Here is a 19,255-nt window from a genome sequence, read left to right as displayed (position 1 = left end):
GAGCTTTTCCTTCTTACACACTCGTATTCAATGCATACAACAATTTTAATTCCACTCGCTCACCTTCTCCTATTGTCGCTAATAGTCTCTCACTCATCTATCAGCATCCGGTATGCGACACAACCTTAGAAAAAAGATGTTCTTAGATTAAATATGATGCAAAATTGTGGATAAGCACAATTAAACACATTTGCAGGGTAAATATTAGCCTGCGGCACATTCATAACAATAATTCCAGAGATCCCATGTTTTTTTATACATAAAACGATCCCCTCGGCCCTCCTTTCAAATGGACCTCCAGTGGGAATTTAAAGGACTTTTTTAACGCACAGCTGCAGTGGAAGTTGATCAGTTTTCCCGATAATGGCATTAAGCGGTTCAAAAAGAGAGAGCGAGAGAAGCAGTCAATGTTTTTTTCCTCGCTTTATTGACTGCCTTCGCTTTGATGCCGCACATATGGCCAAACGGACAAATGTTTCGCGAGACTCGCTCAGATCTGTCGCGTGTGTTTGTTCTTTAGGAGTGCAGCCTTGTGTTTTCGACTCCATTTGCTAGATATACAGTGGATATAAAAAGTCCATTTGTGATTGTTAAAAATGGAGATTTTCACTCTTAATGTGACCTTTTAAAACAGTTCCTCTTATGACCGGGATGTGGCATTTTGCGCTTCAGAATGAACCAATCACATTCAAACTCAGGTTAAATGGGAGTCACCACACACCTGCCGCCATTTTAAGTGCTCTTCATTAACACCAAATACAATTCAGCTCTGCTGACTCACATTTAACATGAGTTTGACTGTGACTGGTGGATTCTAAACACACGTTCCCAGTCATATGAGGGTGTGCACATTTGTGCAACTGCATGATTTCGGTTGTTGTTTTGTTCACAAAAACCTGGCATTTGAACAGGGTGTGTCTGTAAACCTTTTCTAGCCTTCCACTATATTTACATTTTGAGACCTTAATGATGCTTGGGAGGAATTAGTCAAAGGGTTTAATTGAAATCCTTGCACACCAAGTGGATCATGGCTCAGGTGTGTGGATGGATTTGTGCTTGGCGGCCAGCTGCGGGTCCTGCATCTCATTACCCTCGCTTCTTTTTTCTGTTCCATCTTCCACATTTCTCCTCTGTCGCTGACAGCGGCGTGCGCTTGCTTTACTTCGAAAGTTGTGTTTTATTAGCTGCGGTACGAAAAGCGCACACCTCACTGATCATGCGCGTCACCTGTGCCCTCGCTCGTGCTCTCGCAAACTCATCAGGCTTCACGTCATAGTCGCTGGCGCTCCTCCTGGCCCCTGCTTTCATTTTTCCGCCAGCTGCCGCCGCTCTGGCCTCGGCTCACGTTCAGGTGGTCGCATCCCTCAGCGCGCACAGCTGCGATCTGTTACCCGGCGCGGGGTTCCTCGCCGACGCATCCCCGTGCATTCCGTCAAGGTTATTTTATTGAAGTGAGGGACTTTTCAAACCCCAAAAGTCAAAGTCTCCTGAGGATTCAATGTTGTTGTTTCGTGTCCTGCTCGGCTGATCAGTTACAGTTAAGTAGAAGTCTCAATAAAGCTCGTTTTCAAGAAAAACAGGATGGCTAGCCAGACAACGGTGCTTCCAGGGAGTAGGGTCAATCTAAAAATACTCACTAAAACATTAGGTACGCATTTTAATACGAGAGCCTCATTTAAAAAAAACATATATATATATATATATATATATATATATATATATGTCTTTTCAATACTATTTTTCCAGCATTTTAAAAAAAAAAAAAAAATGAGAATCATTCAAACATGGCATGGTTGTTAACAACATTCTTCTCTGTGGTGTGTCAAATTTGTTGTCACTTTACAGCACGGATCATTTCCCGCGGTACACCTGAGGATCTCTTGCAGCACATTGGTCGGTGATCACTTGTATAAACATAGTTTGAAACGGATATTCACATTCCACATTGGTGTTTATACGGTATGTCCACATGGCCATATGGATATAAACCTCCGTTTACAAAAATGAGCTTGTAACACAACAATTCCTTCAGGGGCTTTTTACAGTGTAAACCGTGGCGTCTTACAAGTGGTCCAGCCAGAGCAAGCATGTCATAGAAAACAATGGAGGGCTGCTTTATAGCACCGAGTTATATAGTACCAGAGAGTGAGGGGATTATTTTTAACAGAGCCTCGTGTTTGTCTTACACCGAGACTGGCCAATGTCACGCTGCGTGGACTCGCACACATTCTCACAGAAATGTAAAGTAACCCACAGGGAAGCATGCTATCATAACTGCAGACATTGAACTCTTACACACTCGTACACACACTCACTGATGCGGTGGTGTGCCAGCGTTGGAGGAGATAAATAAAGCGACGGGCGCACGCTGGAAGCCGCGCTCGCGTGTCCACGAACGTCCGGGATCGAAGTCGCCATTAGCCGTCCCTGATACAGCGAGGGGCGTTAAGTGGTTTTAGGAAGGAGACGAGCCCGTGTGTGCGTGCGCGTGGGGGCGGAGGTCAGGTGCCTGGTGCGCTTGTGCGCGTCTGCTTACTATCTGCCTTGTCGCCGCCGCTATGACATCATGGCGCACGAGCGCCAAACGACGGAAAGAATGCCTCTTGTCTCCTTTACAAGCGGAGAGGGCGAGCGATAGAGCGAGTGATGGAGGATCGGTGAAGGTGAAAGAGATGAAAAAAAAGTGTGTGTGTGTGTGTGTGTGTGTTATACAGAGATAGAGAGAGAGGCCCACCATGAGGACATCTGGAATAAATATAATTGTTACCACTGTGGTTTATTAGCGCTGTGTACAGGCAGGTAACTCAGATTTAGAATAAAATGAGATGTCCTTTTCGGTTTAATAAAGCTCATGTCCCATCGACGCTGGTGAAATGATGATTTTAACTCATCTGCAGTGAACCACAGCCTATTTACGAGAGTTTTTTACAAATACACAAATCATTCGATTAACAAGAAAAAAAAAAGTTAAAGTAAACGCTCTGATGATATTGAAGTGTTTAGGAATTATGGTTCGTGGTATTTGTTCATGTTTAAACAATTAATATAGGAAATGATGAACATTTTTAGGAAGAAAATGGCACTATTCGCAGTAGGGCTTTGGACTTTTACTGTACACAAATTTCAAGCTGTCCCCATGCATACAGTTCATAATTTCAAAAACGGATAGCAAAGCAATGATCAGGGGGAATTGATCCATCCAGCGCCTGTCTGGCTAATGAGCGCCGCAGCCCCGATGCATGATGGGACACTTGACAGTGTGGTCAGCGAGGTTGACCGAAGAATCCGTGGGCCTTCACCCAGGCGAAATGTGTAATCTGTCTTCATTTAGACGCTCTCATCGCCGCATTCCATCGGTGCCGCAGCGACGCACGCACGGGCGCGTGTTCCAAATTGAAGAAGGAATAAAAATGGAAGAAATAGACGCATGACTTTGCAGCGAGAGGGAGTTGTGGGTGGATTCGTATAATTGCACGTCTGTGCTTTGAGTCTTTTGTCTTCATACATGCAAATCTGTATGATTTATATGTTGCGGGGACACAAAGAAAAAGGAAACCGTCAAAACGGAGCCTGTAATCACCAAACTGAAGCTTTGTTTGCTTCACTTGTCGACAGCACGTTTTGAATGTTTTGAGCCAATTATACTGTCATTAACAGTTGATGCTCATGTCTCGCTCAAAAGAACATATATGATTTCTTTATTTGTATTTTTTATTTTTTGGAACGCATCAGTGCAGAAGTTGTAGTTATATGTTTGGACACAGAAAACATCCCTGACTTTGCACATTTGAAACTTAGGAACAAACGTTGGTCACATCCAGTGTTTGGCTGACCCCCAACAATAAGTTCACTCTATTATATGGACTTCTTACTTCAGCAGTAATCACCGCCGCTATGACCCCTAGAAGGGTTCTTAACCTGCGTGTTTGTGTGCACAGACAAGAGGCGCTGCTGGCTGCCATCAGCGAGAAGGACGCCAACATCGCCCTGCTGGAGCTCTCCTCATCCAAGAAGAAGAAAACCCAGGAAGAAGTGGCGGCTCTGAAGAGAGAAAAAGACGGGCTGGTTCATGAGCTCAAACAGCAGGTAGGATTCCTCCATGCTCTTTAAATACAGTAGGCAAGAGTGACAGAAACACATGCAAATTAAGAATGGAAAAATGTAGTACATCATAGGAAAAAGCCTCGGTGAGGGAGCGCAGGCGAGGTGTCAGCGACACGAGCGGCAAAGCAAACAACAGAAAGCCGGCCCAGCGTGTGCCCGCACACTTCCGACCACCGAGGGTAAATTTAGGAGCGAACTCAACTACCCGTCCCGCCCGCACCGCACCGACAAATCTCACAACACTTTCATACCCGAGCCCTGTTGATTTATCCGAGAATATGTAGACTCACACGCAGGACGCTCGTCACTCCGCTAGTGTGGATGTTTACTAACCCTAACACGAGCGCGCACACACACACACACACACGATTAGGCTCTTCAGGGGTGTAGTGAATAAACAAGCCTCTCGAGGATGAACCGACTGCGCTAATGCACTTCTCTCCATCAGTCAATATATGCTGTACAAAAGTATTGGTATGTATTAAAACTAGAGGAATTGCACATTTGGAATTATGATCCATCTCCCGTGTTCCAGTTAAGAGACAAGAGGCAGCATTTAGAACCAATTGGAGATGTGGATTACTGGAAGGGTTCGGGTTCGTTAGCTTATTCCGTACTTTGGGGTCTGAAATCACCTTTCAGTAACAATGAATTTTGCCCTCACGTGTTTTAGGAGCAAGGGGGTGTCACAGGAAAGCCATTATAACATGCGTCACTCTTTCCTCTTCCTGTGTCCCTTTTCAAGTCTTTTATGACACGTTGGGGTCTCGAAGTCAGTCCCGGACGACACAGAGACTCAACTGTCTTTTCGACAAGTGTGTGTGTGTGTGTGTGTGTGCGCGCGCGGCGAAGGGTGTGAGCACTTTTTTTTTTTTCTCCTCCCCCTCTTGGTGCGTCTCGCTGCCTGTCTTTGCCTCTGTGGTATCATAATTTTCAGTCCCTCAGTGATGGATCACAGCTGAGACTTCCTCAGTATTCCCGTTTGTGTATGTTTGTGTGCGCGCCGGTCGGCGAAGCGCAGGCTGGCGGCGTATTTTTAGTTCCCACCTATTCCCTCCGTCCCTCCTCCCGCTCCGTGTGTGTGTAATTGTCACATGCGGATAAAGTGCCCGGACAGTTGGAAAACAGGACAACGAGTGAGTAAAATATCAAATCAGTGAAGCACACAAGCAGCTTGTATTACTCTAATGAAATGAGTCAAATATGCACCAAATAATGGGCAGAAGGGCTATTGAACTATTCGATTAATCAAATATTCAAATTGCATAAACTCGGGATTTTATCATTTTCCAAAGCAATACATCGTGGGCTGATGTTGGTTTCTGGTGTTGTTCCGAGAGATAAAGAAATTAGTGTGTGCGAGCAAGACATTGTGGTGGTCATAATAAAACTAGGCCGCATTTTACGGCGCCAGAAATACATGTGGTTGAGATTTGCAGCTTGTGCGTGGCCTTCACCATTGTTCTGCACATTTGTGGTCAAGGCCCGGCTGCGATATTGTTATATTATCCACGTTATTTGCATGGAAAATGTCGACAAGACGATGATTGGCTGTCACAGCAAAAGTAATGTATTTATTTATATTTCTTGAATTGACTGTTTGTATCCTTTGTGACCTCTCCTCTTGCTAACCAAAGCGGAAAAATGGTAATCCAATTTATTATTGTACGAAGACTACGCTAATCACAATGACGCATTTTCTCACAATGACAAGCAGAAATGGAGGTCAATCTTTTTTTCTTTTTTTTTTTTTTTTTCTTCCATCACATCCAAGCATGAATCAGCATCTTCGCACGACGATAATTGTGTAGATTATCAAGCGAGGAATGATACAATAATCTCATCTACGATTCCCCGGGGCCTTATCAGAGTGGAATAATTTTTTGTTCACCCCCACCATTATCATGACTCGAGCATTTTTCCTTACCTCGCTTCATTTGCTTCCCTCTGTTGTCAAGGATGGCGGCGAGTAGCAGGAAAAAGGAAACAGGAGATTGTAGGAATGAAATAATGGCGTGATGATTAGATTTTGTTTGAATGAGCATGAGAGCTGAGGTCAGCATCGCTACTAATTAAAAAGAAGACGAAGATATAAGGGAAAACCACAGGGGCGTGGGGGGAAATCATTTCAATGCTTCTTATCATTCATTGTGGCGTCACATATATGTTAGGTATATTGTTTATTTTTCTATGTCGTAGTAGAAAGTGTGTGTCGCAATCTTGACAGAAGATGACACAGTCAACGTTCAATTTGAGAAATAGTTTGACATATTTTGCCATCTTTCCGATTCCTCGGAGCAGCGGCATGTGCGTATGTCCATGTAGTCCAGCTCCCCTTCTCCCACTCCCTCGCTCCTCCGAGGTCTACTGTAAAGCTGAATTTACAACTATAACTTGGGAAACAGAGCAGCGAAGGTGAAGGGGGCTGAAAAAGGATACGGGGCAGCGGAGGGCCGCCCGGGGAGCGAATGTGATGAGAGGGACTCAGGAAGGAAGAGAGGAAGTGGAAAAGATAATGCGTGCGCGTATTATGTACATCATATGGTTCTTATAGCTTTAAGAGCTGTCATTTCAATTTAGGATGGTTGTATTTAACTTTTTCTTTTTTTTTCTGGGAATCTTCTACGTGCAGACCCAAAACAGGATGAAGCTGATGGCGGACAACTACGAAGACGAGCACCCGAAGGTGTCGTCTCCCTACTCGGAGCTGCCCAACAACCACAAGCCCTCCCCGGATCAGGTGAATCATTGATTTACTGCAAGCCGGCACAACCTGCTGGTCACTACTTACTTTCTGTTTAAACTAACCCGCACTGCTCTCTCTGGACTCACGCTGCTTCAGGACGATGAGGAGGGCATTTGGGCCTAGCAGCTCCTATATGTCCTCTTTTTTTTCTCTTTCTCTCACCGTTTTGTACAGAAGGGTGAGCATCTTCTACACCGGCGTCGGGTCGTCATTGTGGCGTTCCTCATTTGTATTTCATTCAATCACTTTTCACTGCCTCGCATGTGCGCGAATGCTGTTTTATGTCACCTAGTTTTGGTGAAACGTGCTCCATTGACAGCCTCAAGCGGTCGACTCATTTCTTTTCAGTTGAATGTTGTCATTTGTTCAGTCATGAAACGTGCTGCAGCCTTTTGTGTTTCATTCATTCACGTTAATTCACTTCATTTTCACAAATCAAAATACAATACAGTTGCATCTACAAATTGGTTCAATGCGGACAACGTGCGTTTCCGTCTTCAAAATGTCACTTTAAAGGCGACACAGACTCGCCACACGTGAATGTGGTATCGGTGCATACAGTATCGGCGAGTTTTTTGTATTTATTTTTTTATTTTTATTTTTTTAATACCAGTACCGATACTGTACTGGTGTATTCCTTTCAACCAAGTCGGTGCATATTTGGTGCACCATCCATGTGATCCAACATTAATTAGCACCTCAATTCGGAGAGAAGGAGGCAACGCCCCATCTCTTCTTTCGGCTTACGTCTACAGTCGCTGCGCGCACACACACACATTCTCTTCTCGGTGTTGCGAGGCGGGTAATTCGCCATAGCACATTACATCTGAACACTGAGTGCCTGTGTTCACGCCCGTATGCCGGTTCCCCCTTCAGAAGCATATTTGTCGAGGACGTTTTTTTATGGCTTTTTGCATTTTTAATGGTCTCTGGTAGGATTTGATCCGTCGTTGAAGAAAGAAAAGCATGTAAATGTTTTCACCCCATTATAATAGTCCACTGTAGGACTTCATGTGGTTTTCTTTAATCAAATAACTGCCATCTATGCTCAATAGGATTCTATATATGCATCATTTTTGCTCTACCTTACTGGACTTATAATGCTAATATAATCTACATCTGGTCAAAAACACGTCTGTGTATGTATCCTATGTGTCAGTAGAGATAGAAAAAAAAATCACCATAAATATTGAAAAAGTAAATAAATAATGTGACCCTGGGTCTTTCTATCCAGGCGGTCAGTGAGCAAAATGTCTCTCTTTGGAGTTGTTTCACTACGTGGTCAGTGTACGGTAGGCCTGCATGGGAGGCTAATAAAAAAAAAAAAAAAAAAAGGCAGAAACACATGCACGCGAACACACACTTCTGACTCTCACACACGGCGGCGTGGAATTATTTCTCCTCCGAGATTCTTTCATAGCGCAATAATGCACTCGTTTGATAGCGCGGTGCGCTCGTTAAACTGGCAATGTTTGTAATAGCAGGCAGTGTAATACAAGCAAAACACACGTACAGTGTATACGTGTGTGTGTCTATATGTATGTATATATATATATATATATATATATATATATATATATATCCCCTCTAGCCTTGAATAAAAGCAATACATTTGAACACCAGCGAAGCAAAATGAGCACCTGCGTTAAAACATATACCCGATAATGCCCAATTTCCTCCAGTTCTTACTGTCTGTTTCCCATTTCTCTTGAATTATTTGATCCACTGCAGACTTGGAAAGCGTCAACAGTCTTTTTTTTTTTTTTTTTTTTTAAACAAAGCACAAAGTGTGAGAGCAGCTGTTGCGAATAAGGCTACAGATTCAGGTATACGACAAACTTACAGCAATGGTCACGCCTGGGTTCCTCGCTCTTGCATGCAGCCTTCATTTCCTAATGGACTTTAATTGGCTGTTGAAGTGCCGTTTGTAGCCCTTTTAATGACTCTGACAATTGTATTTTCTGTCTCTGCATGCTTCATTATGCACCAACCTAAATTGTGATACATGTGCTTGAAAGGGGTGAAGGTGGCTTCATGGTGGTGTCAGTCGCTAAACAAGACGCCGGCTCGCCGAATGGGAAGTGACAGCTACTTTGATTTCCCGTCAGCTTCCATTCAGATATACGGAAATAGTTTTCCCTTTTTTATCGACCAAATGCAAACACATATCCTATTTTATGGTAATTAAATTTTCTCAATAATACATATAGTGAATACCTGTTTTTGTATGCAGCTAACAAATATTTAGGTTAACAGATGGCGGGTAACTGGCTAACCGTTAGTCAGGCTACGTGTTGAGTGAGTGCCTGAGCGTGAGCTGTGGCCATAGCAGGTCGAGTTAGAATTTGCTTATTACTTGTCTAATTTGTTACTGTTAAAAGTACATCCTTGTCATCAAATGATTCGATAGTTTCGATTAATCGTTTCAGGCCTAGTTGTTTTACCCTCCCAGTCACGACCACAACTGCGGTATCTTAAACCTTTTATGGGAGACAATAATGCAAGCTAAAGGATGGGAGTTGTATTCTTGCTTTTACAGAGTTCCCATAACTATATAACTGTCTTGTAAACATTTACACTAATAGGAGGGAACCATACCAACACAAGACAACATGGACAGACAACAGAGGAGATATACTGTAGCTTATAAAGAAAATTCATTTTTATTTATTTCAATTTTTTTTTTTGTTTGCTATACAGCAGGTCCATCCTTTTTGGATCCAAATAACAGCAACATTTTACAATAATTGTGCCTACAAATGTCTCCTCTTCAGATTCTCTCTCCTCTCCTGGATCTGGACCAGAACCGCAGTAAGCTGAAGCTGTACATCAGTCACCTGACCTTGCTGTGTCAGGAGCGAGACCCCGTCATACTGCAAGATTTCGCCCCGCCGCCCGCCTATCACCGCGCCGACTCCGCCGCCTCCTGGCGCGCGCAACTGCACAGCTTGACGCAGGAGCAGGTGGGAGATAGAGTTCATGTTCGGAAAGTACCCAAAGATGGTTTTGCGTCCGTTTCCATTCCGTGACAATTTAAATACCCTTGCAAATGTCATGAAGTGCTCGTTTGCACGTTCGTTAGCGACTCCGCATAAGACAGATTTATATTTTTAGACATTTTAGACACCATCAATGTCTCCTGGCCGGCTTGCGAGTGATTTCATTCTGGGAGCTTAGTAGATGGAGAGTAAAATTCACAACTCACATTCACAAGCTCATTTGAGTAGTTTTAAAGTGAACCCAGAGACCACATTCCGCTCAAAAAAATGCTATATTACAGAACTGTAAAGTTCTGCTGCAAATACCATCTGTGTGTGTGTGTGTGTGTGTGTGTGTGTGTGTGTGGGTGGGCAGGCGAAGGGCACACCCTGGCATGCGCTTGGCGCCGCCTTTGACTTTATTGAAGAGATTTATTCCAGCGGGTCACCTGGCGACAAGCGGCTGGCTTCAGAACAATCCCCTGTTCACATCATTTCTTTTTAGCGTGGAGTAAACTCTTCTTTTTTTTTTTTTTTTTTTTTTCAGAAAGATTGTTGGCAGTACGACGACGGCTCGTTGGTGTGTGCACCAAGGAGGGGTCGAGAATTTATTTGACTGCCAAAGTTGTCATCGGGGAGGGGCAGGGATAAAATCACATACAAATGAGGATAGGGAAAGAAATCGTTAGCTCACCGTCACGGTAACTGCTCACTTGAATATATTTTGTTGGTGGTTCGTGGCCTCTCCTGTTGCTGCTCTCCATGCTGAAAACATATCAGGGCACTACATGATCACTCCATGTGGTATGCATCGAAACACACGACTCGCTTCCTTACCGTCTTTATGAATGCACAATTGTGTGTCCTCACCACTGCCACACAGTAGTAGAAGTAAGTTTCACACAAGATGAGCTTTAAATAACTTGAATAAACTTGGCCGTGAACCTCAAAAGCGCAGGTTGACTTTCATGGCAAGACAATTCCCGAAGGTGTTTTTCTTTTGTACCCAAAAAAAGGAGACTACTTCTGTGGTCCACTGGCTAAAGGTGCAAAAGGAAAAACGCCCTTTCAATTAAAATTGATTTGTGGGATCCTGAGAAAGGGCGTTACATTCTTATTATAGTCAGCTTTCCAGTAGTTTGAAGGATTTGTATGTTCAGCTGTACATTTGTGCGATTTCATCATACATACAATATAGAGCAAAAGGAAAGAATCACCAAATACAGATTGGTAAGTGAACCCAAATATAGGATAAAGAATAACAATAATCAAATAATCACACTTAAGAACATTAAGTTAGCAAAAGGTACACATTTAACATAGCACTTCCTGTATTAGTCTTTTATTGTAAAAGACAAAACACACCACTTCCAGTAGCAGTGTTAGCTCAGCGATCAAGACGCCTAACCTTCACTCATAAACATCACGTAAAACACTCTAATAACGCATTCTGGTGCAATGGCTGTAGTAAAGAAGGCATTTACAGTAGACTTGTGTGTCGTTACTTACTTTGTCATGTACACAACCAAACGAAACGCATCACACGTTATTGATTTCGTCGCACTCTTTGCTTCTACCCAGTGACTGTGACGTCACTACCCATGCACAAGCCACGTAAACTGGGCTGCTCGAATAATATACACAAATGAACACAAAATATATGCTTTAGGCACCTATTGAACATATTGTCCTGAAAAATGGCTATTGAGTACCATTGCTATTGTACATTCAGTCGGTAGAGCATGAGACTCTTAATCTCAGGGTCGTGGGTTCGAGCCCCACGTTGGGTGGCAGCTATTTTTGAACAGTTGACTAACTGCAGCAAAGAAACACGACCCCCCACCCCCCCCTCCTAAAACGTTCTTCACCATATTGAGATGACACTTAAAGTATCCGCATACCAACGACTTTATGTCATAAGCACAGACTTATGGTGTTTAACTGTTAAAAACTATTGACAGCCTGTCATTACCTTCTTTAAATGTGGGGACATTAAAATGGAGAGCTTTCGGTCGTCTGCATACTGTAGTTATGGTAATTCGTTTTGTTGTTTTCTATGATCTAAGCAAGTGAAGCATGTAGATGTTAAACAGAGGCCCCAGTGTGGACCCTTGGGGTACTCCACACGTAATTTTGCACACATTTAAAGTTACCTATTGACACAAAATAATCACAGTCCTTTAAGTAAGTTCATCAACTGTGCCAGACTGTCCCACCCAGTTAGGAAAACACACAGTTTAATCGACACATTCCATCCCCGGATTTTGTACATTCATTTGGACATTTCAAAAGTCACTTTCAGTCATTTTTAAGGGGATGTTTAATAACATTAATTGGATTTCTTCCCCAAAAATAACTTATGGAGGCATCCTTGTCAGACTCAAGCATTTGTTTAGCATAGAGCAGGGGGGAAAAAACAAAATGTCCCACCCATGTCTGGAATATAACTCATTTTAACAATAGCCACAGCCATGCGTCAGTCATCAGCTTTTTTTTTATTTATTTATTTTTTTACGAACCTGGCGCCTTTTTAATCACAACAACGCATCGCGTCGCCTAGGCCGCTTCCCGCTGGCGTTTGTAGCGTTTACATGCAATTATCGCGAGGCAGCGCACACACATCCATCCCAAAAAAAATGCATTCCAAGTGAGAGCTATTTTTCTGCCAATAATAATAAGCGTCATGGCTGAACGACGTCTCTAATGAGCACAGCGGAGACTCCGACCTCCACTCCTGGCCTAGGTGAAAGTATGCATGTTGCCTGACTGCCCGTGTTTTGTTGTTGTTGGAAAGAATTAATGAAGTGTTGTGTTGTCTTTTATGAATCCCGAGTGCATTGTGGTCTAATTTTGTCTTTCCCGAAATAAAAAAGAAACGTCAAAATGTGGCTCCTCCTATTTACAATCGGACAAGCCGTGGTAATGAAGCAAAATAGCATACAATTACAGAGTGCGCATGTCATTGTCACGCCACCGTCCAAAAGCAACAAGGGCTTCTTTTGCATCCATACTTGTTGGCTTATATGTCCTTAAACGTCCGACAAAAAAAAAAAAAAAAAAAAAAAAAGGGTGTTTCAAAGGATGTCAAATATAACAAACCAAAATAAAACACCGCAAGTCTGCTGTAGCCGTGCAAGAGCCTTTATTTTAAAGATAATAATGCTTCATTTTGCCTTTTGAGGTATTAATTTAACATTATGTTTATTATAGTAGTAGGACTTTTCACAGGCTCGGCGGGACGCCATGTTTGTTTTTTCAGCAACGCGGCCTCGTGGCAAAGCGATGCCCCGAGCGCAGACTGTCAGACGACAACGTGGGCGTTTCGTCTGCGCTCTTTGTGCAGCGACCGTCGCGGTCACCGATTGGACGCCGTTTGAGTGACGAGCAATACAAAAACAGGACGGCGGCGGTGGAACCTTTTTAAACACGGCTGCTGATAATGCCGGATGGAACATTTGGCAGTTTCCCGCCGACACAATAGCTTTACTACGATGGCTAAACTCTGAACTAGTGTTTGTTTAGATCTCCCTTAAATTATTCATTGTAATATTACTGTATTTGCCTAATCTCATTTCCTGCTCTCTTGAGCCTCCTTCCATGGAGATATGATATTAAGCAGCAATTATCACATTAAGTTGAATCACCCTCAACACACGCAAACAATTGTGTTTGTCTTCAGCCTTTATGGCTGAAAGGAGCGCATGTTTTTTTTTTTTAGCCCCCGCGGAGCACTTTTTCACCACTTCTATTCCCTTTGTAGCTTGTTAACTGGACACAACACACACACAGTTATGTGCCTTTTGGGCTTTGGGAAGCTACATAGCCGGAGCAGAATGCTTTAAATTCAACGGCAGTTCTTTTGTGATCGGGCTTCAGCACGTTTGCGTGTGCCGTCCCTTCATGATACAACACTGCATTGCTGCAACTTTCCAGAGTTTGCGGATTACTTCCATGATACCGCATGTCCAAGTTGCCTGGAGGAGACAGTTAGGGTTATATTCTCAGTAGTTGTCCAGTCTATAACCCCTAACTAATAATATTAACTGTGCGCTTAAACACAATATAGGAAAATATAACAACTCTACTTAAATAATGAGAAAATTCAAATGTATTGCACATAAAACTTCCATGAAACAAGAAATAAATATTTAAAAAAGAAAAAAAGAAATGCATTGAACTTAATAGTTAAATACAACTGAATTAACTAAACTGTTGTTGACAAATATACTGGATTAACATTTTTAAAATGTTTTAAGCCATTCGGTGTCAAGTGGGCTCCCGTCCGATTTGAATAACATAGTGTGAGGAGTATATTATTATTTAGTCTCTGCACTGAGTCACGGTGTCTTTTGGAACATAACGTTTCTGTTCCACTATGTAGACATTCAAGGCCTGCAATATGAGTCAGGGTACACACACACGCACACATATCTCGCTTCATTCCTACTCTGATAACCGGCGTGTCGGCGCGCATATATATCGTGTGTGTGTGCAGATGATAATCCATCACGATAATGGAGCTTTAATGGCTGTAGTAAAAATCGTCTACAACCTAACACACACTCGCACACATATCTTAGCTCTTTATCTGTGCTTTTCACCCACGCTTGCTTGCAATATAACACACTTGCCACCAAAGCACATTGCAGTCACCTTCATAATAATAGGGACACAAAATTCTGGGGCTGAACGTGGTTGCCGTTCTGTAGCTTTGCAAACAATCTGAAACCGCCGAGAGATCTGTCGACTTTCTCAAGGTGCATTGGGGGATTGAATCCCCAAAAAAAACAATAACAAAAAAAAGACATTATCCACGACGGACGTCCTTCATCAGAAAATCGGTTTCAGCGCCTTCACGTCTCATTGCGTCCTCGCAATTTCTAAATCTCAAGTGTTCGCTAGGTCAAGGTTGCGTGAAGCAGGAGAAGTTAGGTGACACCTTCTCCGTCCCGTATCTGCGCCTCATCTTATCTTTACGGCTGTTTTTCTGGCGGATTGCGGCTAAAGCCGTTGAGAGCGCTTTAAAAATTGGGAAATGTGTTGTTAGTTTACTGATGCAAGAAGTGTCCATGCAGATTGGACATGGCAATAACAGACATTATTAGTTTTATTTAGGTCACACAAGTTATAACTCTTAAGTAAAAGATATTTGAACACAAACAGTGAAGCAACACATATAGACTGACAATATGACAATACTCACAGGTATTTATTCTTTATCCTATGCAAAAATTGACTTACTGAGTCACTAATAGTAATTGTGAAACCTGCTTGATTTTGTCATGATTTTTTTATAAAGTACAATATTATAGAGTGGATTCTTTCCTTATTATGTAACACGTTCAAAAAACCTTTAACCTTTAACATATTAATGGCATTTCAATTCGTTTCAATATCAAATGACGATTTCTGATTCAAATGTTTTGAGCTACAAATGTGGTCACGGAATGATCTCAACTCATATCTCAAGGCACCGCTGTAGTAAGAGCAAACAAACAAAAACAGCACAATATATGGATTGAGAATATTTTTCATGTGATTTTTCATGAACCATTAACGCCGCCATTACTACCAGATGTTGTCCACATGAGCATTAATGTGCCGTTGAGATTGCTGGCTAACAGATGAGAGCGCTGAAAGGAGTTAAGAGTTAACCTTTGAAAAGTTTGGCAATGTTTAAACACTGTTTGCGCGCACGCACGCACGCACACACACACACACACACACACACACACACACACACACACAGACAGACGGTGGCTAATGTTAGCTTGTGTTGCACGGCTCCTTGAGCAGCACTCGTATTGATACAGATGTATTGGTCATTAAGGCGGTCAGGTTAGACGCGCTGGGGCGACTTGCAGCCAAAGCAAACAGCACCGCTTTCTCACAGAAATGTTCCGCTCGCCACGGGGTATTCGGAACCGCACGGTGGATTTTGCACTCCAAAGTCTGATATGTGCCGTTGGGTGTGTGTGTGTGTGTGTGTGTGTGTCTGCGTGCGTGCGTGCATGCGTGTGTGTTAAACCTGATCAAACTTTTTACATCAAGTACCAACTCAAAAAAAAAAACATTTTTTTTTTTAAATACCACCATCATGACCAATATTCAAATATAGTAGCATAGTAGGCCCAAGTGTTCATCAAAAACAAGATGGAGGTTTTATTTTTATTAGATCTTTCTATAGCACGATCCACTTCATGAACAAATGTATTTGAACACCTGGCTTACGACGAAATGGCAATGCAACCTCGCAAACGGCGTGTTACAAAATGTTTTTTTTTTTTGTTTGTTTTTTTTTTTTTATGCTTCGTAGCTGGAGGCGGAGTTGGCGCTGTGCGAGCGGGAGGCGGCGGAGCTACAGGAGTACGCCAATCAGGTGCTGCAGCAGATCGCCGACCGCTGCCCCGACATTTTGGAGCAGGTCGTCAACGCCCTGGAGGACAGCAGCTGACACAGTAGACAAGTAGACCAAAACATTCATCGTCATCATCTTTAGAACAACAACATAAAAAGACTTATTTACGTTTTTCCAGTGTGTAAAAGTGAGTGACACCAGTGCACACTGTTCTTCAAGTCCGGAATTTTGTCTTGACAGTACATGCTGCTATCTTTTTGTTGTCGTCTTCTTCTTTTACTTCTTCTTCTTCTTCTATGGTTCCTCCAGTCTATAAGTGAGCCTTCCGTCGTGCCAGGAAACACTCGCAATAATCCCTTTACGATCAGTTTTCTGCGGACGATAACACGAGGAGGAATCTGTTATGTTTTTCTTTCAGGGCGGGGGAGGGAGAGAATATAAATATTTTTGCTTTTGCTAATATATAAATGTAAAACTAACGTTTTAATCCCAGTGGTGTGACCATGTGCTTTGTCGTCACCGGCAGGAAACTGTTAGCAGGTTTCATTGTTTACGAAAATAAAATTGTTCGGGAATGCTTCGGGACTGTGGATGGAAAAGAGGAAATGAAATGGAATAAAATGGGGATCTATCTTTTCTTGGCTGTGAAAGAGCATTTTCTAACGCACCTAATGATGTTTTGGGGGAACCACTGTCAAGACAAATGTCCCCAAATGGAGCTTCCAACATTCCCACTATCCCGTTATCTGCTCCTTTCGCGTACGTCAACTTATCTCGACCCCGCCGCCGCTTTATTTTCCTCTCCTCCCACTGTAATGACACGATCCCAGGGCTCGCTCTTCCCTATCTATCCTGTGCGACGGCCTCTTCCCCTTGCACTTAACATTCTTTCCACCTTAGGATGTAGAAAAGCCCCGTTTACCTGTCCTTCACATAGCATTCTGCTTTCTCCATCTACCGTCGTAAAAAACAAGACAGCGGATGGAAGAAGCGGCCGTGCAAGGACAAACGTGTGCTCTGAGGCGACCCCATTTTTAATATGACTTTTGCTACATTCTAACCCCTTGCTTGGTATTTATTTAATCATTTGAGCTCTTTGACTTATGCATTGAAGTGCAGGCTTCAGGTCATGCATATAGAGGCGCATTCAGGGGGAAACATCCAGCGCGGCCAACGAGGCGCTCCAAAGTAAACCGCTCGTGGATCTGCACTAAATCACGCACATTAATGGCTGTTATCACAGTAAATAAATATGCCGCACAAATATTTCGCCTCGCATGCATGCAAATGATGATAAATGCGCCAATGTTTTATTATTTGGGGATTAATTTGGGAGCAGACGGACAATTAGGGTGCGTTTTCATCCAATCCGATACGAGATCTGTATCGAAAAATGCGCGCCTTTAAATGCAACGAGCTGTGAGGGAACTGAGAAGCACACATTACCGCTACCTGGTGTTGTGCACTCGTGATAAGAATCACCGATACCGGTGATCCCCTGAACAAAAACACTGATGTCCTTGAGATAACGTGTTTGTGGGAGCATTTCGACGAAGCCTATGTATTAGAGGGGCGTGTTATCGAAGGAGATGGAATAAATGCGAGAAGGACGTCGGGAGCGGAAATCCGAACAATGTGAGAGGAGCCGAGCTGCTAAAATAAGATGTTAGCCACTGACACTCCAAACATCCAGAAGACTCTTCTCCGAGCTTCACCTTCAAACGGGAGATGCGGCTCAGTTGTGACCTTGGTCGAAATACCGGCCCTTGGTATGCCAGCATTCCTGTGTGGTCCCACACTCAAGGATTCATCGCTCTTCAACACAACATGACAATTCTGCTCTTGAAATGGAGGTGTTGGGTTAAAAGCCCACTGAAACTAGCATATTTTTAAGCTTTCACCTTGAATAAAAAATGTTCAGAAATGGACAGAATATATATATATATATTTATTGGGGGAATGTATCACTTTCTGGTATATGAGTAACTACTGCCTGTTGTCTAATGAACAAAAAGAATCCCAAAAACACACACAATGTGTTTTGAATTATACATTTTACCCATCCATCCATCCATTTTCTGAGCCGCTTCTCCTCACTAGGGTCGCGGGCGTGCTGGAGCCTATCCCAGCTGTCATCGGGCAGGAGGCGGGGTACACCCTGAACTGGTTGCCAGCCAATCGCAGGGCACATACAAACAAACAAACAAACCATTCGCACTCACAGTCACACCTACGGGCAATTTAGAGTCTCCAATTAATGCATGTTTTTGGGATGTGGGAGGAAACCGGAGTGCCCGGAGAAAACCCACGCAGGCACGGGGAGAACATGCAAACTCCACACAGGCGGGACCGGGGATTGAACCCGAGTACATTTTACCCCCCATTTGAAATTTGCAAATAGTAGCTAGATGGACGTCAGTCAGGAAAACTATGTGAATGAAAATGTACATAAGCTAACTTTAAACATTTTACAGCACAATATGGTTTGGTGGCGGTGCTATAGTACATACAGCAAAATATGAGTTGTATTTGATCTGTTCCATGTGTCAGGATGGCCGAGCGGTCTAAGGCGCCAGACTCAAGGTTCTGCTCCTTCTAAATGGGAATTCTGGTCTCCGAATGGAGGCGTGGGTTCAAATCCCACTCCTGACATGAATTTTAAATTCATTCATTTTGACAATTTGAATGCAAATGTGCAGAAATGAATGTTGTTGTTTTTTTGTTTTTTTTTAAATACTTTACAGTACTGTATTTTTTGACACAAAATTGCTGGTGTCCCAACATTTTTTTGTCACTAGTTTCATTGACAATGAGACAGTTAGACAAAGATGTGAAACTTTCATACACTCCTGACATGATTTTATATTCATTCATTTTGACAATTTGAATGCAAATGTACAGAAATTCATTTCTCTTTTTTTTTTTTACACTACTGTATTCTTTTGACACAAAATGGCTGGTGTACCAACATTTTTTTGTCACTAGTTTCATTGACAATTAGACAGTTAGACAATAAATATTTTAAACTTTCAAACACAACATGAATGAAAATAGAGTAACTTTGGTGGC

General features: G+C 42.8%; 1 protein-coding gene and 1 non-coding gene across 10 annotated transcripts in view; both read left to right on the top strand.

The window, feature by feature from the left end:
• LOC133472301 (ELKS/Rab6-interacting/CAST family member 1-like) overlaps window positions 1–16,822 on the top strand; it is a 58,558-nt gene extending 41,736 nt beyond the window's left edge. For 6 of the 9 annotated variants that reach the window (XM_061762919.1, XM_061762918.1, XM_061762917.1 and 3 more), the window contains 4 exons: window positions 3,939–4,086; window positions 6,737–6,844; window positions 9,625–9,813; window positions 16,145–16,822. In XM_061762919.1, the coding sequence (XP_061618903.1) occupies window positions 3,939–4,086; window positions 6,737–6,844; window positions 9,625–9,813; window positions 16,145–16,282 (583 nt within the window). In that variant the 3' untranslated portion in view covers window positions 16,283–16,822. Of the gene's footprint in view, window positions 1–3,938; window positions 4,087–6,736; window positions 6,845–6,946; window positions 7,029–9,624; window positions 9,814–16,144 lie in introns of those variants that run through there. The other 3 variants (XR_009786672.1, XR_009786671.1, XR_009786673.1) reach the window with 1 other exon arrangement.
• Window positions 16,823–18,731: 1,909 nt separating this feature from the next.
• trnal-caa (transfer RNA leucine (anticodon CAA)) lies at window positions 18,732–18,838 on the top strand. Its single transcript has 2 exons — window positions 18,732–18,769; window positions 18,793–18,838. It is a non-coding gene; the product is annotated as a tRNA-Leu (tRNA).
• The last annotated feature ends 417 nt before the right edge of the window (window positions 18,839–19,255 follow it).

The sequence above is a fragment of the Phyllopteryx taeniolatus genome, chromosome 22 (genome assembly GCF_024500385.1).
Source record: "Phyllopteryx taeniolatus isolate TA_2022b chromosome 22, UOR_Ptae_1.2, whole genome shotgun sequence".
Lineage (NCBI taxonomy): Eukaryota > Metazoa > Chordata > Actinopteri > Syngnathiformes > Syngnathidae > Phyllopteryx > Phyllopteryx taeniolatus.
The sequence above is the reverse complement of the archived record's forward strand: the minus strand, read 5'-3'. Positions and strand labels throughout refer to the sequence as shown.